The sequence below is a fragment of the Xiphophorus couchianus genome, chromosome 17 (assembly GCF_001444195.1).
Source record: "Xiphophorus couchianus chromosome 17, X_couchianus-1.0, whole genome shotgun sequence".
In the NCBI taxonomy this organism is placed as follows: domain Eukaryota; kingdom Metazoa; phylum Chordata; class Actinopteri; order Cyprinodontiformes; family Poeciliidae; genus Xiphophorus; species Xiphophorus couchianus.
The window spans coordinates 13,998,786-14,022,566 of NC_040244.1; the positions used below are offsets into that span (position 1 = coordinate 13,998,786).

At 37.2% G+C, this 23,781-nt stretch overlaps 1 protein-coding gene across 1 annotated transcript in view; it reads left to right on the forward strand.

Moving 5' to 3' along the window:
* Nucleotides 1-807: 807 nt before the first annotated feature.
* The window catches only part of nav3 (neuron navigator 3), a 272,465-nt gene continuing 249,491 nt past the window's right edge, over nt 808-23,781 (forward strand). The window contains exon 1 of the mRNA XM_028043463.1: nt 808-1,198. Within this exon, the coding sequence (XP_027899264.1) occupies nt 1,130-1,198 (69 nt within the window). The 5' untranslated portion in view covers nt 808-1,129. The remainder of the gene's footprint in view (nt 1,199-23,781) is intronic.

Genomic DNA, 23,781 nt, shown 5'->3' on the forward strand with positions numbered 1-23,781 from the left:
ACAAAGTAGCGCTGACCCTCTATCTGATCAGCTCTGTGTCTCATACACACCATTAGATCTTTAGTGATGTTGTGAATGAGTCATAGGTTTTCTCTCAGCACTACATTGAACTTTTACCAGTTCCTCCCACTGATGTTCACTGGATTTTCAAAGGTCAGGAATTGGCTTTCCATAGTAATAAATATCAATAACTAAGTTTCTAATCTGGTCTTGATTTCCTTTAAGCTTTGACAGGATGTATTGCTTTGAAGATGTTTTTGCCTATGTTAATAGGCTTTATTTAATTTCTAGCACCAACCACTACTGGATGTTGACAGTTAAATTAGACTCAGCTTTCCAAAAAAAAAAAAAAGACTTAATAAATCATATCTACATTTTCTAAAAGGGTTGGATTCCTTTGCATAGATTTTCTCAAATAGTAGATGAATTCATTTAAAATTTTACTCTAACAATTCTGTGTTCAGTTCTGTCTTTACTTCAACTCATTTTCTCCTGACTGATTCGGTCTTTGGTTTAAATAAAACAAACACACACACACACCCCCACAATCAAAACCAGTCCAAAAAGGAAAGCATGCTGTTGAATGCGCTTCCCTCTCGCTCTCTGAGCTCCATGGCAACATTCACTTTGATATGCAGATCCTCTTGCCATTTGTACAGTGCAGTACCAAGGGGGAATATTGACTTTTTGGAGAGGCAGATCTTTTGCATTAATTGAGAGCCTAAAACAGAGCTGCTCATTTTCGCCTCGCATCTAAATGTTGTCTCATCTCTTCATTCCACAGATGCAGGGAGAGAACTGAGCTCGGACGCCGCGCTTTGAGGGAGACGCTTCAGAGGGAGACGCTTCAGAGGGTGTCTGCTCAGCCTCCAGTCTGAACGTCCTCTTTGGAATCACCATGGTGCTGTTTTGGTAACCTTCACCTGCTTGGTTTTCGTCCTCCTGCTCAGACCTTTTTTTTTTTTTTTTTTCTCCAACCATACAAACAAACTCCTGTAATGGATCACCTGTGTCCAGGTGAAGGCGTGAGCTGGACACAGGCCCTCGTCGGCAAACTGTAGTGCTCTGGATTTTATCAAACGCCGTCCCCGTGATCTTGCCCTGGAGTTATTCTTCATTTGGACCAGGAATGGACGTACCAGAGTCGAGCAAGCATGGCAAGAAGTCCACATGTCAAAAACTTGAAGACCAGAAAAAGGTAGGGAAGCACTTAGCTAATCAACTTATCCAGTTTTTATGATTATGAAGCTGAGAGAGGAAAGTTTTATTCCTCTTTATGAAAGAAAAACAAAAATCAGATGTTGATCCGATCTCAGTTCCCAGGAGCTTCTTTGCTTCACTTATACAGTAGCTATTTCTAAAGACAAGATTGGAAGAGGTGGAGTCTGTGCTCCCCCTCAGAGCCTTTTGCCTTTCATCTGAGCTCATGTGGCTCGGTGGGCAGATCCAGCTCTAACTCTTCTCCTGGGATTACATATTTGTCTCTGTTTGAGATGCTTTTTATGATCTCACTTCTGGAGTTTGTGGTATATTCCCTGCTATGTTTCCCATTGGTAAGCTGCGGATGGCCAATTTTGAATGAATAATGGGTTAATGGAGGCATACTTTGAATCTTGCCGAGCACCATTTGATTCTCTGTGGTCTTGATGGGTGAGTGGATGGAGGAGGAGTTGCACTTTATGACTTCACTCTTGTCTGAATCCTGGCTTAAGAATGACAGTTTGAGCTGTCATTCTTTTCTGCTCAGTAAAAATGTAGGGTGTTTTCACACCTGATAGTCTGGCAGACTGCTCCGTTGGGAACCAAAATTGCAAGATTTCACATTTTCAGCTGCTGTGGTTTGCTTTGGTTCAGTTAGTTGCTGCACCAAGAACCACTGAAGGAAACCACCCAAAAAACTACAAGATACAATCACAACTTCACAAGCCATTTCTCTCTTTAGTGCTAGATACGCACCTTTGTTTTGGTTGTATTTAGTTCTACAGTGCAGAACCCTTCACTGTAGTTCGGGTTCTGCTTTTGGAGCGGTCTGCGGGTGGCTGTGGATGTGCATTCGAACTGCACCAGAGTTCACCTCAACTGAGACGAGAATTTTAGATTGACCAGACTTAGCCTTTTTGGTCCATATCAGAGTCTGATTGTGCACACCTTCCCAAACAAACCAAACTTTTTAGTGGCCTAAACTGACTGTGAATTCTCTGGGTGTTAACTAAAAATGTATGGAAGTACAGGGTAAATTATTTAGGAGATTTCGCCCTTCACTGGGGTACTTTACTTTATTGTACAAAGCTGTCTGAGGGTGAATGTTAGTCAAAGTTTTGCCTTAAGTTAAAGTTGTGCTAGTGCGGTTGTCCTTAAATGACATATGATTTTTAGTTTCTGATTCAGCAGCTGAATTTCAGCAATTTAACTACAGGATTAGGCAACGATTCAGATGCTAACTTCAGTGAGAGTGTTGTGAACTACTGTAGGTGATCTGTGACTGTCAGGTGTTGCTCTCTCTCGCCTATTGTCCGCTGCAGATACGCCCCCGAGACGTTTAGCAGAACACCAGAATGAAAACATGTGTGCATTGTAGGATGACTTATTTGCTTGTAATTGAAAATGAAGTGGACCATTTTCACTGAGGGTCATCTAATGAAGTTTATTGTTGTTAAATATTAGTTTTTATTCATCCAATAATGGGTAAACTACTCTGAAGATTCAGAAATGTTTATACTTGATATCTGGGTTTTAAGCCCTTGTACCCCTGAAGTGTAATAAAGAGCAGAGACTGATTAAACCAGAACTTATGGCTGAGAATAAGATGTGACTTTATTGACAAACTAGCCTCTATTGTAAATGTCTTCTGATGGATTCTGGGAAAGAAATGTGTCCCTCCAGTTATTATGAATTCACTTTCTGTAATAGGGCCGAATCCAAAACATCTGAGATGATTTGTTATTTTTTTGTCTGCATAAAGTGCTGAGTTTCACAATCTCATGCAAAACAAGTAATTTCCCATAAAAATCTTTAATGGGATGTAATGTGTGCTCTTTATCAGTAAAGCTTCTCTGATTTACTGCTCTGTGCAGCACCGACTACATCCTTTATTTTCTTCTAAGCCCGAACCAGAACAAGAAGCTAAATTTCAATGCTTAGTTTATTACGATACACAAAACGGAAGTGCTTTAAAGTATTTTTATAATGTTTTTATAATGAATAAAATGTGGCAACAGTTTTATTCAGCTTAAAAGGATGGTGATTTTTAGCTTTTCGCATTTCCATCAGATTAGCATAGTAGTAATTAAACAAAAACTCAAAACATGCATTTTGTCTGATCTGTAATATGCAGCTTGACACGATAGCATGAATAAATTCAGAAGTATTTCTAGAAAACAAAGGTGTTTCTGTATGTGCCTGATCACTTTAGAACGCACCGAGGCAAAACGCGCCTCTGTGAATACCTACAGGACCAGAACATAAACCAATAGAGAAACTCTTCCCCCTCCATCCTCTCTACGTCTGACCTGATTCTTCTAATAAGGTGCTTTTGATAAGCCTAATGAGCGTTGTGGCGAGGCCCAGGAAACGTCTGAGCACAGCAAAAGTGCAGTAATACATCAGCCTTGACATTTGTAGCACTATTAGGATCTCATAAAACACATTATAGTGCTTTAGTATTCTTTTCTCCTTTTAGACCTCACTGCCATCATTGAGTTTTTTTTTTCTTTACTTTAAGTATTTTCTACTCCAACATAGCAAATCCTGTCATTTGTTTCTTTATTACTTAACATTCCCTTTCTTCACCTTCAGGTAATTGAATACATATAATAGTTTAGATGATTTGTACATCTTATTCACCATTGTTCAGGCAAAATATTTTGTTAGGGATGTTTCAGACAAGATTTGTCACTGATTAGATTAATGTAATTTAAGAATATTTTACTGCATTAGCATCTATTATTTGACATATCAGTATGTGTCCCATAAGTAAAACTGGCTTAATAATAATAACCAAAGCTTATTTCCAAATTGCTATTTTTGTATGTTATTCAGCAGGGGATTGGTCATGTGGTATTTATCTCGGCATGTAACAGTGATTGTGGTGCAAAGAAGCAATGTCACAGAAGCAAAAAAAAAACATTTTTGACATTTTTTTGTTGTGGTGTCAAAATAATAGCGAAATATTCAGAATATTTGTCATCAGACATAACAACAATATTGATATCGGATGTTGCTATATTCCTCATTTTTATGACTTGGTCCTTCTTGCAGATAAATAACTGCAGATAAAAAGTTGTTTTGAATGAGTGTTGGTTTACATTAGTAATATGTTTGTCTTATTTAAGGCACCTAACGACTCATGGCTGCAGTCTTCAGTAAACTGGTGTTTTTATCCTGAATAATTAGCTGAAGTGCAAGGGTAATGCTGTCTTATTGTTTTGAGAAACAAAACAATAAGCCCTTTGCTTTGGTAATTTGAACCTTTACATATTTCAGTGACGCTCTAGTTAAATTTGCAGGTGAAACTTGCAGAAAATTAGTTTCTCTGTTTCTTGATAAAAACCTAGCAGTTTGAATGTTACACCATTAAAACACTGTCCCCCAGACACATTGTTTCTACACAACGTGCCTGCATAGAACATTGTGCAGAAACGGTCCTGTGACACAGTCAGAAAGTTTTCACTTTCACTGTGAACATTATCGTGGCACTTTGAAGTCAAACAATTTTGCGAGCTGTTGAAGACGGCTGTGGTTTAAAAAACAATATTATGCTAAATGGAGCTACATGGCTCGATAGGAGTCATAGTGAGCCATCTTTACCAAATTAGCATATATACTATATTTGACCTGAGTTCAGTGAGGCAAAAAAGCATTAATGTTCAGCTCTTAGAAAATCACAAAAATATTGACTTCTTTTTAAATTTTATTTACACATTGCTGTTATCATTGCTTCCAGACATCAGTAGCCTAATGAGGATGTACCATCTGTGCTGTCAGAGCAGTTGTTTGTTTTGCTTATTACATGAATTTACCAATATTTGCCAATAATGTCAAGGGCTTAGAAGGATTCCGCTATTAGGACACGGACACACAGATGTGCACCGTGGATCCACGTGGGCTGTGTGGATGGGAATGGCAAAAAGGAAACATTGCTTCATTGTTTTTACCACTGCTCATAACTGTAAGCACTGCAGATTACACCTTGATCATTAGAACTATAAAATCATCTCACAGCTGGACCTGAAGGTTTAAGGGACAGCTGGTGCTTGTAAAAATCTCACAATTTCGCATCAGGCTACTTCGTTTTCTGCCAGGGTCTGTGTTTTTGTTTAGTTTTTTCCCTCTTATCATTAGTGGGTTTGATTCAATTTATTTAAGCATTTTTAAAATGTGATGAAGCACAAGAACATTGAGTGCTAGTAAATGTTACTAAATTGACTTATAAAAAAATCAAACTAACAATAATAAATATCTATAAATCAGTTTTAAAATGGAAACTTATCTAATGTTCATCTACTAGCTCTATGTAAGTGGTGGATTTTCCATGATATATTTGATGCATTCTGGTTAAAATCCTAATTTTTATCTAGAATATAATCTAGTTTTTTATTTATAGCAGTTTTCTTCATCATGATCCATATAGGAGCCATTGTTGCCACCCTTATTTTGAAAAGATAATCTGATTAATTCTTTAAAAAGTAACTTAATTTGATTTCAGAACTAATAAAGTGATACTCACTTTATCAGAAGTGTATTTTTAACAGTGAAATCAGCTTTTACTGCTAGCAGTTAAAATGTTAACATAGTGGGCTGCAGTCATCCAGCAACCCACTCTGTTTTTGAGTTAAAATGACATTTTGAGTTTTACTTAAAAACTTAAATTAAACTTGCATACTGTTTTTCTTTAGGTAACCTAGCTTAAATACTTGTTTTAATTTAAAAAATCTAAAATAAACCTTTTGTACTGAACTTTTGCTTTTGTTTGGGTTGGAGGACTTCCTCCTGTAGTCACACCAGCTGCTGGAACTTTCTCTAAAATGGTTCTTAAAGTGTGACGGTTTTTGACGCTAAATAAGACTTTGTCACCAGAATAGTTTGTATATCAAACCTTAATATTTTTGCCCTTAGCTGACACAGACTCAAAATAGTGACAGTATTAACTAGCAAATGCACATCTCTCTCCTCCCTCCATTTTTGTTTGTTTGAGTTGTTGGTTGCTTGGTGACTTGTTGCATATATGACACCACTCACCATGACTCCAGAAAATGGCAAATATAGGTTTATACAAAGGAAAGTGACAGAAATGATAACACATAGTGATTAGTAACTTTAATCTTATGACTTGTATGGATATATTTAGAACAATTTAGAAGGGTTTCCCCCAGGAAACTTGAAAAGCCCAGTTATTGGGGTGCTAGTGCAGCAGTGGCCCAGCATGCTTTTGAGTTAAGAAAGGTTTAAAGTTGACAAGAAATTTGAACAATGACTAGGTATTGTTAATAATGTCTCCCAGTAACACATAATTACCAAAACACCAACAATAAAATCTTAAAATACACTTATAATATAATGGGAGAACTCATGCTTTAGATTACTAATTACTGAAAAGTGGTCATATTATAACAATAACATATCACAGGCTCAACGGAGAAAATCCGTTTAAGGAGCTCCATATTTTTTCAAGAGCATACTTTCCTGCTTTTGTGACAAGGAAATAAAGAAATTACTTTTCTACTTTGAAAAATAATGGAAAGAATGTTTTCAATTGCTTGTGTTCGAACTTCAAAATTTCTTTATATTTTTCTCCCTCTAAAACGTGGCGACATGAGTCATCAAACTTCCCGTCAGTCACCTTTGCCTTTTCATTTTTCTGTCTGCTATTGAATAAGACCCCTTCTTCTTCTCTCATAATGACTATTCCAGCTGCATAAAGCTGGCTAGTCAAAGATGAGTAAATAATTCAGCAGCACACTGGGTTTTACAAATGGTATTTGATCCGTATGATGGTGGCATAATAAAGGATAATATGGCAGCTGGTGAAAATGTGCTTCAGAGAGTAATTTGTCTTGCATGGTTTTATTCAGATGGCCTACATACTGAGGAAACTAAATGATTATGCTGTGCATTTGACACATTTTTAAAAGCATATAATTGATACTGTATTGTTACAAAAACATGTAGAAATAAATTTAGCCTTACAAAATGGTTCTTGGCCATCTATTATCTTTTCTATGCTGTGGGTGGAAAATGCTTTGTACATCTCAGTATGCCAATTAAGTAATAATGACTCCCAGAAGTATCGTCTGATTGCAGATGATAGTGTGCTGCCATTTATAAGGGTTGAAGGCTTGGAGAAAATTGATGTTTGTTCAATTGGCTGGTTTGTGTGGTCTATCTTTTATCTGCATATGGGAAAAAATTAATGTTTCATTTTGAAACATCTGTTGTTTTTCAACTGAGTCGAGCAGGGTTACAGAAAGATGAGTCATTTAGTTTTATGTTGGTGAAATAAAAAGAACTTGCAGTGCTCATCCACAAACACACTACATATTTGGTGGTCCTTTCAAAATTTCTCCAGATGTATCCAGGACAACATATTGGTAGAGCATAGACATCTATATCCTATATACCGTATTTTACGGTATTACAGTAAAATACAGAATGGAATGTTAATTTGGACACATTCCCTTAAGAACTGTTAAATAGTAGATTTTGAGTAAGCATACTTTTGAGAGCAGAAAATTTTCACTTTTGCTCTGTTGCTTTTTAAATTATTACAAGTCAGTTGACTTTAGTAAGACCACCTGCTCTGGTTGGGACTGCAGTTGGTTGCTTATCAGACTTGATAGTTGTTAAAAGAAACATTTCTATTCAACTGACTTTGTACTGATAAGCAAAGGAAAAGTACAGACTGCTTTCAGTGACAGATGGAGGATGGGGAATGCTTTTTTATTCTATGTTCCCTACAACCTGGGAAAACTTTGCTCATTAAAATACCTTTAAACCATGTTATATACTATATATATATATATATATATATATATATATATATATATATATATATATATATATATATATATATATATACATATATTTTTTTTTTTCAAGGAATCATTTAACTATTGCAGTTGGTCTACTGTATGGCGTCTATGATATCCAGAAGATTGCTGTCTAGTATTATAAAAACGATATGTTTGGTAGTCTAAAAAATGAACCACCACACATTCTTGGCTTTGCTTACTTTAGTTGCATTTGCACATGGTCAGGGTCTTTTTCTACAAAGTTTGTCTAACTTTGCCCCAATGTATCCATTTTCTAATTGTTTTTAGGCACATCTAATTGGCAGTTTTTACTTTTTCCTTTGGCAAAAATAACATTTGTTTTGACGTATGTAGATGACTTTAGTACGTCCATGTTAAAGGCTGTTTATGTTTACGTTGGCATGCAGTGTACCATTGACCTTTTAAAGTAAAATATGACAGACTAAGCTCTCAGTAATATTATGTGGCAGCTTCTAGACACGCCAGATGGGTATTAGCTTGAGTTAATTTTTGACCCTTTCCTCCATTTCACCTTCCATATGTGTTAATAGGATTTTCTTAACAGGGATTCAAAGGTGACTATAGATATTAAAGAGGTGTCTGATGCATGAACGCTCTAATGTGAATTAACAATGCTTCCTGCCATTCATTGAGCATTGTATCGCCAGTGTATTTGTCCCATTTGTCCTTGTGCATTAATCTGCATCCTCATGGTGAAAACGTATAAGGGCAGATAGCTACAACCAATTTATCTCCACTGAAGTTAACGTATACACTCATACTGATAAGATCAACGATGTGGAGTTGATTCAAAGTATGAATAGGGTTAAGGGATTTTAGCTCAAGACTATGTTTAATCTTTGTGGTGGAGCTTGGTTTGTTCATAAATACATCACAGCAAATTACAATGATCAATGATTGCGCTTATGCTCGGCCAATTAATCTAGCCCCCCTCTACCAGATTCCACTAAATTTATATTGAAACGCTGTTTGTGGTGCTGATGTTCTTTGCAGGAAGAGGAGACCCTAAATCAAATTCTTCTCAAGGCCTCATACAACCTTTGGTCAGCCCTGCAAGACGAGCTAGAGCTGCTGCGCTGCACGTCTTTCAGTTTGAGGAACAAACTGGGAGATTTATTTTATGTGGCGCTAGTGGAGACGAGGCTTTTCCGTTTCGTGACTGAGTTTGTAATAAGCATCACAGAGGCTGTTTGTTTTGGTTGCCCAGTTTTATGGGACAGGTTTTTCTGATTTCCACTCTTCCATGGCTGGCTCTTTAGTGCTTGTTAACATGTCAAAGGTGCATCCCTATCAGGACATCTTGTGAAGTAACTAATTTCCACAATTTATGTGTCGTACCAAAGACGACACATGAGACAGAACAGGTAACTGGAGTCCAGCCTTGGATTGGAGTGGTTTAGTTAGAAATGTCAGTGTGAAAATGATCACTGGGTTTCGTGCTGTGGAATGTCAGAAGCACGCCAGACGCCACCATGTGCATCAATGTAATTAAATTTGGCCAGCATTATTGGCCCCATTGCATGTGGAAGACATGTTTCCATAGACATGAAAGAATCTGGAGTAATAAAGCAAATTCCCCAAATTTGTTCTGGAGCCACAGATGTCAGAAACTAGTTTATTTTCTAATTTCACTGAAGTGACCTTTCTGTCTGCATTTTGGTCACCTGTTTGCAATTAAGAAAAAACAAACAGAAACATTACAACGTGTTAAAACTCAGTGACAGTGAGAAAGTGGTTGTTCAAAGCTGAAAAAGAGGGGAAATGTAGTGGTTGAGTCAATGTTTTTCTTTCCCAAGATGGTTCCTGTGGTCTCCTTTGATATTTTTTTACATCCCCATTGTGCCATGAGAAGAGCCTTCAAGGTCATAACAAACAAGACCCGTGGACAACCGCATAATAAGCATTTCCTCCGCAACATGGCCGACTGATCACAGAGACCAGACTTTGGCCTTGGATAAAAACACCCTCTCAGGCCCTTCAGATAAACATGCAGTCTGGAAGAAAAACTCTCTTTTTTTCATCTCTAATTCTGGGTGTGTTTCTGTCTTGGCCATCATTTTTTAAATGACAATTCTGCATTGAAAAGGACCAAAGAAAGCAAAACTTATTTGATTGATTTTAAGATAAAGAAATACACTATTCTCCTATTAGAAAAACACTGACTAATCCATTCTACTCAAATCCTATTCATCAGAATTGTGTATTTCCTTCCATTGATTTTTTTTCTTCTTCCTGTTATCTGCACTACATTTACACAGATATTAATTTAATACTTAAATCTCATAACTTGTTTTGTGTTTTTTGAGCACCACAGTTCACACAGCAGGTATCATTTCTGTGGGAACCCAAGGTTGGCAAGTGGAAACGTGGTTTTCTCTTTGCCACTCGGTGTTGGCTGCAACAGCTTAGGTCATGTTGTGCTATTTAGATTCAATCTCAGCGGGTAATGACCAGAAAACAAAGATCTGAGGTGATGTATAATTAGCTCAGAATGTAATGGAAAACCTCTTCCAGTGTGCAATTTTCTGGCCCCGTCTAGGTTTTTAAACCTGCTTATTTAGAAAGCAGTTCCTGATGGACAATTTGAAATGCTCTTGCTTTAGTTTGTGGTTCTTGTACATGCCATGATTTGTCTACCCTTCTATACTTTAGACAACCCTTTTTTTTGTCTATTTGCATTGAATTGGTCCAATATTTTTGAGAAATGCCTTGAAATATTAGTTTTTGTGCCCAATCGGCATTCAAAGCAGCAACTTTGTGAAGATGTGACTTAAATTTTTTTTTATACAATAATGTAGTTTGTTGGGAAAGGTTTAATTCTTGAGTCTTACATTTTCCAGTTTTAGCAAGTCTCAGTGAGGAGACTTGCTGATTTATGGCCAGAACTTCCTCTTGAAAAGAAAGCTTTAACTTTATATATGCAAGATATATAATCTGAACATTTATAACAGTATGTCTCCATATTTCTTATGAAAGTAAAGACTTTCTATCTTTTTGTGCAATTTAGCTATTATGAGCCCAGAAAATGAGAGTGAGTTTATTACGTCTCACAATTTATCTTTAAGTAAATTATTTTGAAGTACAAGAGGAAATGTTTGTTGTCTTGTTCTGTTGAAAGAAAACTGGAGGTTTCCATATACTCTGGCGTATTCTGTGAGCCGCACTGACTCAGTTCTCAGTTGAGATTTCATAGTGCCTACATTTCTCGTGACAAAATCCTTCATTTCTCACAATGAAGGAATTTGTCATTCAAACTTGGGTGCTAACAAGATAGTCCCCAACCCCAGTTTCTTCTCCACCAGGACAGCCCCTGCACAACTGTAAGTTCTGCACAAAGTGACTGTCTGGTTGCTGTGCATTGTTGCAGTGTAGCTGCTGCATGTCCTTGTGATTGGATGCACCTACTCTCAACCTTATCAGCTCAGTGTCGCATACAAAACGGTTCAATGTGATTGTTTACTTTGCAATGGCGAGTATGTGTACACGGTTGTACAAATGTACCTTTGCGCGAATTTGTCTAGTGGACATCAGCTTTGAAAAACGCCCCAAAACATGGGAGATCTTTGGCTAAGCTGGCTGACCAAGTCTGCTTCACTAATATTCAAGAACTCTTGGCATCATTTTTGGTGCTATCTGGTAGCAAACAAACAGCGAGAGAGTGAAAGAAGGTGCATTAACTTGTAAGTAGTGAGAAAGTACTGCAACATGTAAGCCAGACCTGAACATTTTATTGCACATTTGTCACATCTGTTCCTTTTAGATTAAAAAAGGGATTTAGCTTCAAAGGCGAGGAATTGTTTTCTACAAGTGTCCCTGTAAGGTCCTTTAGTGCCAGTGCCTTTAGAAGCAGACCTTCAGGAAAAATGGCTGACCACTCCTGGGCTAAAGTTGGCACCTGTTTCATAGCAGCCTAATAGAACGCAGTGACAGAAAAGAAATGACTATTTTATAAGCACCATAAAAATACTGTGATTGGCTAACCGTTCACTGCTAACAATGCAAAAGCTTCATTTGTAGGTTTCAGTTACCACTAGACCAAGGGACTGTTGTGTTTTTAATGAACCAAAAGTAATGAAATTGATCAAACATGAATCTGATTATTCTACACCGAACAGAGATTTACTAAAACACAACTAAATATTTATGACACATCTATTTGAAATAAACCATAGATTGACAGATGTATTGAAACAGCAAGGACTTATCAATAAACATGGCCTGAAATATTTTACAGTTTGATTTCTGAAACCTTGGTTTTCCCTAAAATATTGTTAAAATCTTTCGTTCTTGTGGACCCACTATTGTCTGAGCTAGATAAATTGTTCCATCCCATAGTAAATGGATACACCAAATTATAAATAAACTTAAGAAGAGCATATGACTGAACTGAACGTATGCACATCTTCACTGTTTCCTGTTTGTTCTACATGCTGTGATCTAGTCCATCTGATGTCATGGCTGTGATACCCAGGGGAAACTAATGATTCTGTTGGAAGTGTTAATTAGGTGGGATTTTTTTAATTTAGCCTTTGCACTGTGTTGCCCAAGTCTCATTGTCATTACTTCCTTGTATGGAGACAGCCTGTAAATTACACCTACAGCCTCAACTTTAGAAGCACTTAATCAGGTTGACCCCTGTCACTTTCACTCTCGATCACATGATGAACTCATGCTGCTGTCTTCTCTGACCTTGTTTTTTTAGTCATGCGTTCTATGGTTTGCTGGCTTTTAATAACTGCTAAGCTTCACAATTTACTAAGTAACTCCCACTGGGAATTGTTAGCACTTATTATGCTAAAATCTGATCCTTGATGTTTTAAATCAAGAGGAATGGGCAACAGGAGCCACCTTATTAATATGAGTAGTTTACTTTTTGAAGACCTCAGAGGTTTGTTGGATTTCACATTAGTGAAGAAACGGCATCATGAAGACCAAAGGACACAGCAGAAAGCTCCTATAAAATCAATCGACAGGAAAGCTATTACTTATGCACTCACACATCTGGCCTTTAAGAAAGAATAGAAAAACGAAACACTTTGTCATAGTGTCCTAAAAGATCCTGTCAGCGGCTGCTACAAGCCATATTGGGCACAGAGCAAGAATTTAAAAGAATTTAAAATGTTAAATGTGGTAAAAACATAAAAGGAAAACAAGAAATTTATTGTGTTTCATCAAGTTATTGTAGATGACCTGCTTCTGACTGTGTTTTCCCTTCACATGGGACAATAAGAATGAAATATTTTCAGTTAAATTTATTTGCTACCTTATTACATCTAATTGCTGTTGGATTACAATTGCGCTGTAAAAGTGTCTTAATCTTGTTTCGTAGAAGGAGCAAAAGCCTTGCTGTAGAAGAAGTTGGTGGTTCTTCTACAGTTTTGTCAGAAGTAAGGGAACAACTAGTCCGACATACAACAGGGTGTGCTATTTAGCTGCTTTTAAACTACTCTCTTAATTGTGAGTGCTTAGTGAAAGTGTGAAGTGAGGTAGGTGTTGCTGGCCTTCAGCACAGCAGTACCAAACTGTCACTTTAATCTGGCCCGCTTGCTCTGTGACCTTGTTGAGAAATAAGGCTTTCCTGCAGAGCGAGGATTTCTTTTTTTCTTCTTCTTTTTCCTCAGCGTGAAAACTGGCCTGATTGTTTCCATTACAGCTCCTCTGTCTCAATTCATCACATCAGTATTGACTTTACTGAGGAGCCGTTATCTAGCTGGCTGAGCTCAGCAGCTTCTCTGTGATCAGAAATGTTTCCACTCAGTCTTGATGCAAAAAGAAATATCAGTGGAGTTACATGTGATGTCAGTAAATCCCACTTGTACAGTGACTATTGTGTTGTTATGACACTGTCTCTTTTTGTTCTTTGTTATACATTACCTGGGGTTAGACGTGTGCTGCTTGAGCATATGTGTGGAAGACAGACTGTGCTGATTGTGACCCACTTGGCAGTATGCACTCCTGTGGTGAATTACAGCTCCACATTCAGCTGGAAGAGTGAATATTTCTCACCTGCTGCCAGGATGGACACAAACACCAATACCAAGAACCTGTTGCAGAACTTTTATCGTAGGCTTTTTTTCATGACATTAGTTGAGTGGCTTTTCCTACAACTGGAAAGTTGTAGGTTCAATTTCAGCGTCCTCATGTCATGTGTCAATCCCTCCATGGACAGTCACTTATCTCCAAGTTACCTTTTAGGGATGCAAGCTATCAGTTAGATTCAAATTATGTAAAATGTATCGTACATAACACCTGTTACATCAGTGACAGTACAATGGCAATAATTAAAACATCACCATTCTATTTCATCAAATCATCCTCTGGAAGTAATCATGGTGACTATTTGTGATTAGGCCAGGAGGTGTTCTCCAGTTTAGGTGGGACTCAGGAGTTACCTTAGTGCAGAAAGGGGCTCAGTCCAGCCTTACAGAACATTCCAAGGTCAGACAACGTCCTGGTGGGTCGATGTGAGTCGGAAACGGGTAAACATCGGGTTCAAGACACTTCTGAAAGGAGCAACAAAAGAGGCTTATGTTGTCTGGCAAAGAGACAGAAAAGATAATCCTCAGATAATGACTAGGAAGACACTGACGGAAAGTTTGTAAGTTCTGGCATAGTGGTGGATTTGGAGGTCAGTCTTTGTACAAGAGTCAGTGTCCATCACACCTCATGACAACTCTGTATCTAAACTTTGACAAAGCAGACTAAAAAGGAGGAAGAAGTTGCTTTACTTAACCAAACGCTGTCCTGCGTTCTCTGAACAGGGACGCAAGTTCTGTTTATGAACAATAGAGGTTATTAGTCAAAGAAAAAACAACAGAACAAGGCAGACTGAAAGCGGATCCCATATGATCTGAGTCAATTACTCATCCAAACATGCCAAGCATAAGAAAACAGGACAGAGACTTTGTGAATGAACAGATCTGATAATAAGGGAATGAGCGCCAGCTGTGGGTTTCACAGAATGCTGATGCTGAGGCTTCCTTTAGCTTTTATTCTTCATGTAGACGCTTATGTAGCACAAAGTCTATTTTCTCTGCCATTGTTCATTTTGAAAAGCATAAAAGAAAACATTTCTCAACTTTTGTAGTTGAAGTTTCTGCTTGCTGTAATGTATGCATGAGGGCATATGTGTGATGGCCCTTGATCCTCTCTAGAGTCCTGGTGAAGAGGCCAGATGAGGAGGCAGGTTGTGACCTGGCAGGGCACCTCGTTAACGTTCTCCTCCAGGTGTCCGCGCCGTCATCTTTGATTAGGCAGAAACTCAAAGAGCCACTTGACTTCTATAAGGACAAACATAAAGAAGGGAACATTATAGCAAGCTGCACCACACCTGTAAATACTTTTTTTTTTTCTAGTTTGTTTCTAAAGCAGATTCTTTGTTTCTACATTGGTGGTCTTCTGTGAGTAGTGGTGTAATGAGACCTAGTGGTATTTCTGGTCAAAGTGAAGTGCTGTCTAGCTGCTGTCAGCTCCAGGTTTTAAGGTGAGTGCTTTCAGAAAGCCTCATCTCTTCTGAATTAATTGGCTGCTAAGTAGAACAGTCTGCTAGACAGGGTAGATCTGATCTTGGATGATGGCTGTGAGCCAGTAAGGATCTTTAACTGAGCACCTGCTTTCTGGCTGCGCTGCTATAAAGGGTAAAATCACCTTTTTCAGTCTACTTCTGATCATATGTAGGTCCAATCTAAAATATTTACTGTGATCAAACCTGAACTGAATCATAGTAGAGGATTTTCAGTTCATCTTTGCTAGTAGGAATTATTAGAAATAGAGAAGCATAACAACTTTAGTATTTGGATTAGACAAACCTGCAATGGGTTATTCTGAACTGATTGTAGATTATTTTAAAAGTTTATTAGTGAAAGTTTTCTGGGGGAAAACAAATTGTGGTTTACTACTTTTCCCAATCATGCTAGTAAAATCATGGTCTTTGTCATTATTTCAGATGAGTTGTGTGTAAAGTTCACACCTAACAGGATGCTAGTGATTTTCTCACTATAGCATACACTTCAGGACTAAATCCTTTGTCACTGCCAACATCTGTAAACTTATGATCAGCAAGATGAGAACATTATGCAGAACAAGATTTATGTCCAAAACATTGTTTAACTATCATGGCACTTCCCTGTACAGTGGACCCCCATCTATTTGCGGTTCATTATTCACGGCTTCACAAAGTCTATGGAGTGTGACTCCACATTATTTGCAAAAATGCTGTGAGGATCAAACAGATTCTTTTCATTGAGCATACCTAAAATATTGGTAAAAAAAAAGAAACTTAGAAAGCTGAAATACTTGGAGACAGGGCTACTTGACACACTACTGGCTGGGATTTTGCGAAGCAGCCAAACCAGGAGCGTCATTGATTTTCCTGGCCATTTTTTTTGGCAAGAGTGGAAATGAGATAAACCTTGGATGTTATCTTTTGCAGTAGTGTTGAAAGACTTTCTACAGTGTGTAATGATATTAAGGTATGCTTAGTGTTTGAACTGCAGCATTAGGCAATTATAATTGTTTTTAGAGGGGCGGTCTTAACTATTTGCGCACTTTAATTATTCAAAAGGCAGCATTAGTTTTATTTTTGGTGTTGTTGTTGTCCAAAAAAAATATATTAAAAGATTCTGTCACACAAGAAGTAAGCAAAAGTGAGCAAAAGCAGAACTGACTGGATGCTGGTCAGAGCCAATGATCTATAAAGATAAAATATAATGCTGAAAAATGATAGCAAATTTATTTGAAGCACACTCAACAAATTTTTTAATGTGTATTGAAGCTTGTTTGTCTTGAAATAACCAAGTAAAATTCTATTTGGAACATGAAAATGTCATGCAAGGAAAGTTTTTTCTTTTGGTAATATTTTTGAAGGTCAGTGCACTAGCTAGACTAAATTCATCAAGTAAACCGGAGGAACAAAAAATAGAGAAGCCTGGTATCTGGTTAACATTCTGCTCTCCAGAGGAATCGGCTCAGAAGCAGTGAAAATCACGGGGACTCCCGTTTATTTCACTCTAACAGCAGAGATATTAATCCTACATATGATCACAGTGTGTACACCTGGGATGTCTCGACGTACACACACGCACCCACACACACACACTTGTACCTTTTGTGTGACGCGCTTCAGAAAATGATCCTCCATCTGTGCTCATCCTCTTCCTCACTTTTCAACCTTTCATTTCTCCCCACTGCAGATAATTGAGGAAATCTGGAGTTTAATTACATGTAAAGGGGCCACTGATGTGCTCTGGAACAGTGTGTTCAGCCAATTAAAACAAGGCAGTCTTATTCAGATTCCAAAATGGGCACCCTACTTTAGTTTAGGTCAAGCCATTGCTTCATCTCATGTGAGTGCGTTCTGGACCATAAGAATTTCCACTGAGTTGACACTAAGATAGCCTTTTTTAAAAAAAATAATAAGTTGTGAATCTAGTTAAAACGTGAGTTCTTCCAAGGTCAAACCTGAAGGAAAGTTTTAGGATTATATAAACAAAACTTTGGCAGATATGAGTTGTCTCAAATGTGTGCCTCTTGTGAAGCATCCTGCTAGTTGTGCTGCACAGAATCCTGAATATTTTAGAGAAGACAACATAGGATAAAGTTCTCCTTCGATTGGAATTGAAACTTGTCAGAGTTAGAACTTTTGACTGACTGCATGTGGTTAGAGGCCGTTGCACAAAAACAGAAAAAATGTTTTGGAAAAGCGGCAGATGTATTTTGGCTGTTTGTATTTTTGTTTATGTTACAGAAAAAAGTCTTTAAACTAATTTCATGGAAGTTGCTCAAGATTCAATGAAGAGGAAAAGCTCCCTGCAGTTACACACACATTTTTTTATTGCAATTGAACATTAGAACTACAGTGCTGAGTGAAATCTTTCCCTGTAAAAGTTTTAAACAGAGCTTTGGTGTATATGAAGGGTGTGATGGATGAACTCTGCTGTTCTGTCTGCTTCTGTACTGCTGTGTTGATTTTGATGACATGTTCTTTAAAAGAACAAAACACCTTTTAAAAAGTCATACTGGAGGAAAAATCCCAGCCTGTTAGCTTTAGGAATTGGTAGCTGAGGGTGTTATTTTTTGACAAGTGCTGCCATGTAGCAGCGTTTGTTTTTCTTGTGTTCTGTTTGTGACTGACATGGTGAAGAAGGAAAGTTGACATTTGTCAACATGAGGATATGGATTTGGGGTTTGGCATCTTGTCAACAGGTTGGAAGGCTCAGGAGAAGAACAGTGTGATGTTACCGGTGTACTGGGGATTACCGTCGTTTCTCCAACCTTAGCAAAATCTTCTTCTGCTTTTATTTACTTCAGGTCACATTTATATTTAAGCTTAATAACACAAGTCAATCTAACATGCTAATATCATAATTTTAATGAAAATGAAGATTATGGACAAAGAAGCAAAAATGTAGATGTTTTTATAATTTTTTTTAACTCAAATTTGACGCCCCTTAACTCTGATTAGGTCTGTTGCATTAAGCAATTGATCAATGAATCGCATGATAAATTAAAACTTTATTGTTTTCCTCTTTTCTCTTTCTTTCTACAAACCATTAGCAGAAAAGATCCTTTTTTTGAAGGACTTTTTTTTTGTTTACATAGACTTTCATAAGTCATTTTATTTATTTCTGTTTTATTTATTTTTTATATTTAAAATACCTTCCAGTTCAATATTCGCTAGAATTTTAAGTTTACCAATCTTTGAAAATGTTTTCTTGCTTAATCATAGTGATTAGCTACATTGTAGCCACAGCTACCCTGAATTATAAGAAAACCCTCTCCAATCAGAGGCAATGTCCTCATGTATCCTTCTATAAAGAGTTTATTTGTCCAGTAAAAAAGCTCCACCTTCACCCTGACACTTTCTGTCTGCAGTCTAATTGGACAGCTTCAGTATCGGCTGTGAAGCTGCCCTCCACAGAATAGCTCTTAAATGCCATTTTAGATCAGCAGGGATAGCTGCTGCCCCGAGATGTCAAGGTCACAGTAAAGCTTAAAGGCCATGAAAACCTCTTTTCTATTTTAGGTTGAGAAGCAGGCCGGTATCTGCTGTGTTTCCTGTCATCTCAGTTTTTCTGTGGTTGGTAGAGTTGCATTTAGGTCAGATCTGACATCATCTGGACGATTAGCTTTGCCTCGGGTTAAGGAGAAAAAGTTTTCAAAAAGGTTTTACAATTAAATGCACAAGGGTGCATTTAATTGTAAAGAAGTGGACAAGCAAAACATATGAACTACTTCATTGATCTTTAAAAATAAAAGCCCTCTCTCTCGGATTTGAAAAGGAATGTGACATCGCTGGTGTATTAACCTATTTGCAGTGTTTTTCATAGAACACAATTGCATATTTAAATGATAACTTAAAAAATAAAAAATTAATAACTGTTAACAAAGTTTCCCCCAGAAAACCTGCTAAGCCTGGTGGTTGTGACGCTTGGCAGTCATTCATCCAGCGGATGAGTTAAAAAATGTTTAAAGTTGACATGAAATTTGAAAACATCACTTGATAATTATGTGTTATTGGAAGATTGGAAGAAATCCAATCTTCCAATGAATTATATTCATAACCTACAAAAATTCATTACAGAGTAGGTAGATGACTAGTGTTCAGTGAAAAGACAATGACTTCTGGAATTAGAAACTTGAAAGTTGACTTCAATTTGAAAAAAATAAAATACATTTTTGTCCTTTTTTGACATTGCAGGTATTCCATACAGAGAAGCTGCTTGATTTAAATAATTTTCCTATATCCAAAATTTCTGACGTGCATGTTTGCCTACTAAAAAAACTTTGTGATGTTCTTTAACTTCAGTTTAATTGTTTTAATACATTTGTGGTAACCTGTAGGGATTGTCAGTAGCCCTATTAGTGTTTGAGGCAGATGTTTAACTAGTGAAGGATTATAGATATTTCAAGTCATTAAAAAGATTTCAGCCTGCAATTAGCCCAAATTTAAATCCATTTGTTACAGTGACATGTTTAAAAACTGCTGCTCCACTGTCATCTGGCTCCATCTCTGAGATAAAGCTGCCCCCCCACATGGAGGGGTAATTAATTTTACAGATCCTCAGCCTGTCTCCCTGCAGCTCATGGTTCTATACATCATGGACGTCTCTCAAAATGAGTTTTTCCCCTTTCAACTTCCTCAGTTCCAGAAATGACTGTAAGATAAGAGTCATAATTATAATTTAATTTGGACTTAATTATTTTCCAACTGTAATCAATTTTACAGTGACTCCCCATTTTCCCCGAGGTGGAATGAAGCAAAGACAGAAAAACAAGACGACTTGATGGCAGGACAAGTGTTTCTTAGGGTTTTTTTTCCTATTGATCTGTGGGAGAAGCTGTTTGAAGAGGAAAAATAACTTTTAACTCCTTATTCAATCATTTCACAACTTTTTATTGTGATCTGAAGCATCTTAAAGAACACTGTTGGCAACAGAAAAATCTTTTTGTTGTTTTTGCCTCTAAGTTAAAAGCTTTCATTTGCTGGCAGCTGAAAGAGTTGCTTAACTGTGACATCCAGTAGAGACATAATAAAAACTTGATGTTTCTAAGTTTGTTGATTCTTTAGAGACTTGAAACTCATTCATTCACCAAGGACGTCTAGCAGAAGCCTTAATGTCCCATTAGTTTGTGAAAGGCTGAAATTTGTTTCCATGACTTCAGATGGAACCGCATTTTGTTGAAGGGCTAAATGCTAATACAGGTAGCAGTCAGTCTCAAAATAAATCTGAAGAGGCCTCTGACTGAGCCAATATTGAGGCAGCAGAGATGATGATCCATAGCAACACGTCGTGGACGACAATCTGCTATTGGAAATCACTGCTAATCCACATCATTTGCTTTGGCTGCTCCTCTTTACATCTGTCTGGCCATACAGAGATGTTGGAGTAAGAGATCTGATCCAAGATTCGATGAAAGATTTGATTTTGCACTACGATTCTGTTCTGTCACATTTAAATTTTTGGTTGTACTAAAATGATAAACATTTCTCTGGGAATGGAATCTTTTTCTGCGGCTCACTCCATCTTTGCCTAAGCTCATGTTTTGTAATAAATGCTACGCTAATGCAGAGACATAATGTGCAAAGCTACATTTGCTGATTAATATTTCATGAGCGTACATGAACAGACCACTCGTCCATATCTTTGAAGCTCATGCAGGCGCCACATGCTCACAGTGCCTGAAGCTGCACCTCGCATTGTCGCCATGTCCATAATGTCTAGTAGCCCCATGCTATCTGCAGTAAACCACCCATGCTAACTTGTAGCCGACTGCGGCTGGTGAACTAAATACTTTCTCCTGGTTTCACCAAACATATACCACCTTTTTGTGCGTCTAATGATAGAAAACTGCAACATTTAAAGCTAAATTATTAGTATTATTTTTTTTTTGCACTACCTTGTTTGTAGATTATTTGTTGTTTTCTCTAGAGTTAACTGTGATAATTTAGTTCAGCATTGTGTGCCTGAATTATTGGCTACAATGTAAGGTATTAGTTATGCAGTTAGTTGACTCCATGCAGTTTTGTTTAAAAGAGGAACTTCTTCAAACTCTTCCTGGAAATGGCATGTTAAAAGAAAAGGCTGTGTGGGCGCGTGCGTGTGTGTGTGTGTGTGTGTGTGTGTGTGTGTGTTTGTTTGAATGTGACTCTTTGTCGATTCTCTTTGAGCAGAGTAATAATCTCTAATCCACTTTTATACCCTGCCAAAAATAAACACAGCTAATTTAGATACATACCGACACAGCAAAGATTCTTAATTTTGACACTTTGTTTCAGCAAATAATTTATTTGTTCTTTACTAGAATTGGTCGCCTTGTTAGTCAGCCAGAATTGTTTACCAAAGATGAGCAGTTGTGATAAGGCTGGCTTCCTCCTAATTATTGTGAAGACACTTAGAGCCTCTGCTACTCCAACTGGGAAAACATTCATGATTCAGCTTGACTTGGTGGATGTCATGTTAATGATTTCCAAACAAAAAGGCAATTAAAGTCACAGTGAGGAAATAAGAGAAGTTCTATTTTCAGTTTTTAGCAGCAAAAGAAATAAAAAGCAAAAATCAACTTCAAGTTGAACTTCTATGACTACTGTGTACATAAACCCGCTCTATAAAATAATACATGCTTTTAAGTTTGTGATATTCTAATAGTCTTACAACAAACTGAAATTTTTTTATTTTTTTAAAACTCCAAGAACATTTGGAGTTGTTTTGTGTATTTTGAAGTGTACTAAAAAGACAAGTTGTTGTTATGTATGTAGCGGTGCACTTTTTCGTACTGGAAATATTTAAGCCGTGTACATATACTGGTACATTTCAGTATATGTACCAAACAAATACAGCATTGTTTCATATCTGAACACACGCTCACAGCTCTGTAGCATAACTTTAAAAAGTGAGTCTAAACTCAAACAAGGAGAACTCCCTGTTCTCATTTAACTATCAGTCAATCACAGAGGTGTTGAAGAGACTCTGCCTCGTTCACATGCAGATAAATCAACAGATAAGCTGTCTTTTCTTATTTTCCTCCTTACTGACCTGCAGCTCTAGAATAGGTTTACTGGGCCTGTCTTGATCTCCTGTTAAAATCCAGTTTGACATTTGCTTGGTTCAATTATCATCTACTGCTGCTGCTGATCATTGGTGCATGGCAGTGCTGCCTCTCTAAACTGCCTCAGCATTTCTTTTTCTTTATTGTCCTGGAGAAACTCAGGAGCTTCTTTCACTATACCTACCCAAAAATTAGATGACAGGAGATGTGACTGCAAATCAGTTGTTTTTAATTAATAAAACATGTACTATGATGGTGTGAGTTTAATTAGAGCAATTATCTGTAGCTCAGAAGACAAAAAACTGTGATTGAATAGCTTCGTAGCGAGTCAGATGGAACCTCAACTGAATATTTATAGTAGTTTTTTTTTGTTTGTTTTTTTTGAAGAAACCGGTTGAGGTTGAATGTCCCAAAATGTGACAATGGAGTGGGAACATTTAAAGGAAATGTAGCAAAGTAGTGCAGATTATGTATAATCACATTATGTACTGTATATCCACAATAATAATAATAAGAAGAAATGCAGCTGAAGAATCACCATTGTGATTTTTTTAATAACTAGAGAATGATTGGCTGTCAGATGTGAAAAGATGTTAAAACTTTCATCTCACCAGGCTAAATGCTAACAGTTTATTATTTATTTTGTTAGTCTGAAAGTGCTAAAACCCTCCAAACCCCGTGGTGCTAACCTAGGGCGGGAAGTAGAGAAGAAAACTGTTTTCTTGCAACAGAAGGCAAGAAAATATAAGATATGAACAAAAAGAAGTGATTATTGAGGTTTTATGTGATTGACCAGCACAGATTTTATGTATGACGAAATGGACAGCAAATGATGTGTATATGTTTTGAAAAATAACACAACAAGGATAGGCAGCAAAGGTGCCCTGACCATATTAAGCATGGCAGAAAAAGATAAATAACATTATCACGGTGGAGGCAGCGTCACATTGACATGTGGTTGTAAAAATTGTTCCAGTTTAAATGAATGAATCCATCCTTGTAGAAAAGTATGGCATTGATCATTTCCAATGTGTCCCACAAAACCATTTTCTGTCTCACAGATGAATGGCATTTTAAGATTCCTAATAAAAGATTATTATTACAGGAAAAATCAGAATGAGAGGCAGACAGCGTAGCAAACAAGCTACATCCTGTTAGGTGAGATGTTGCTCTATTTTAATTTTCA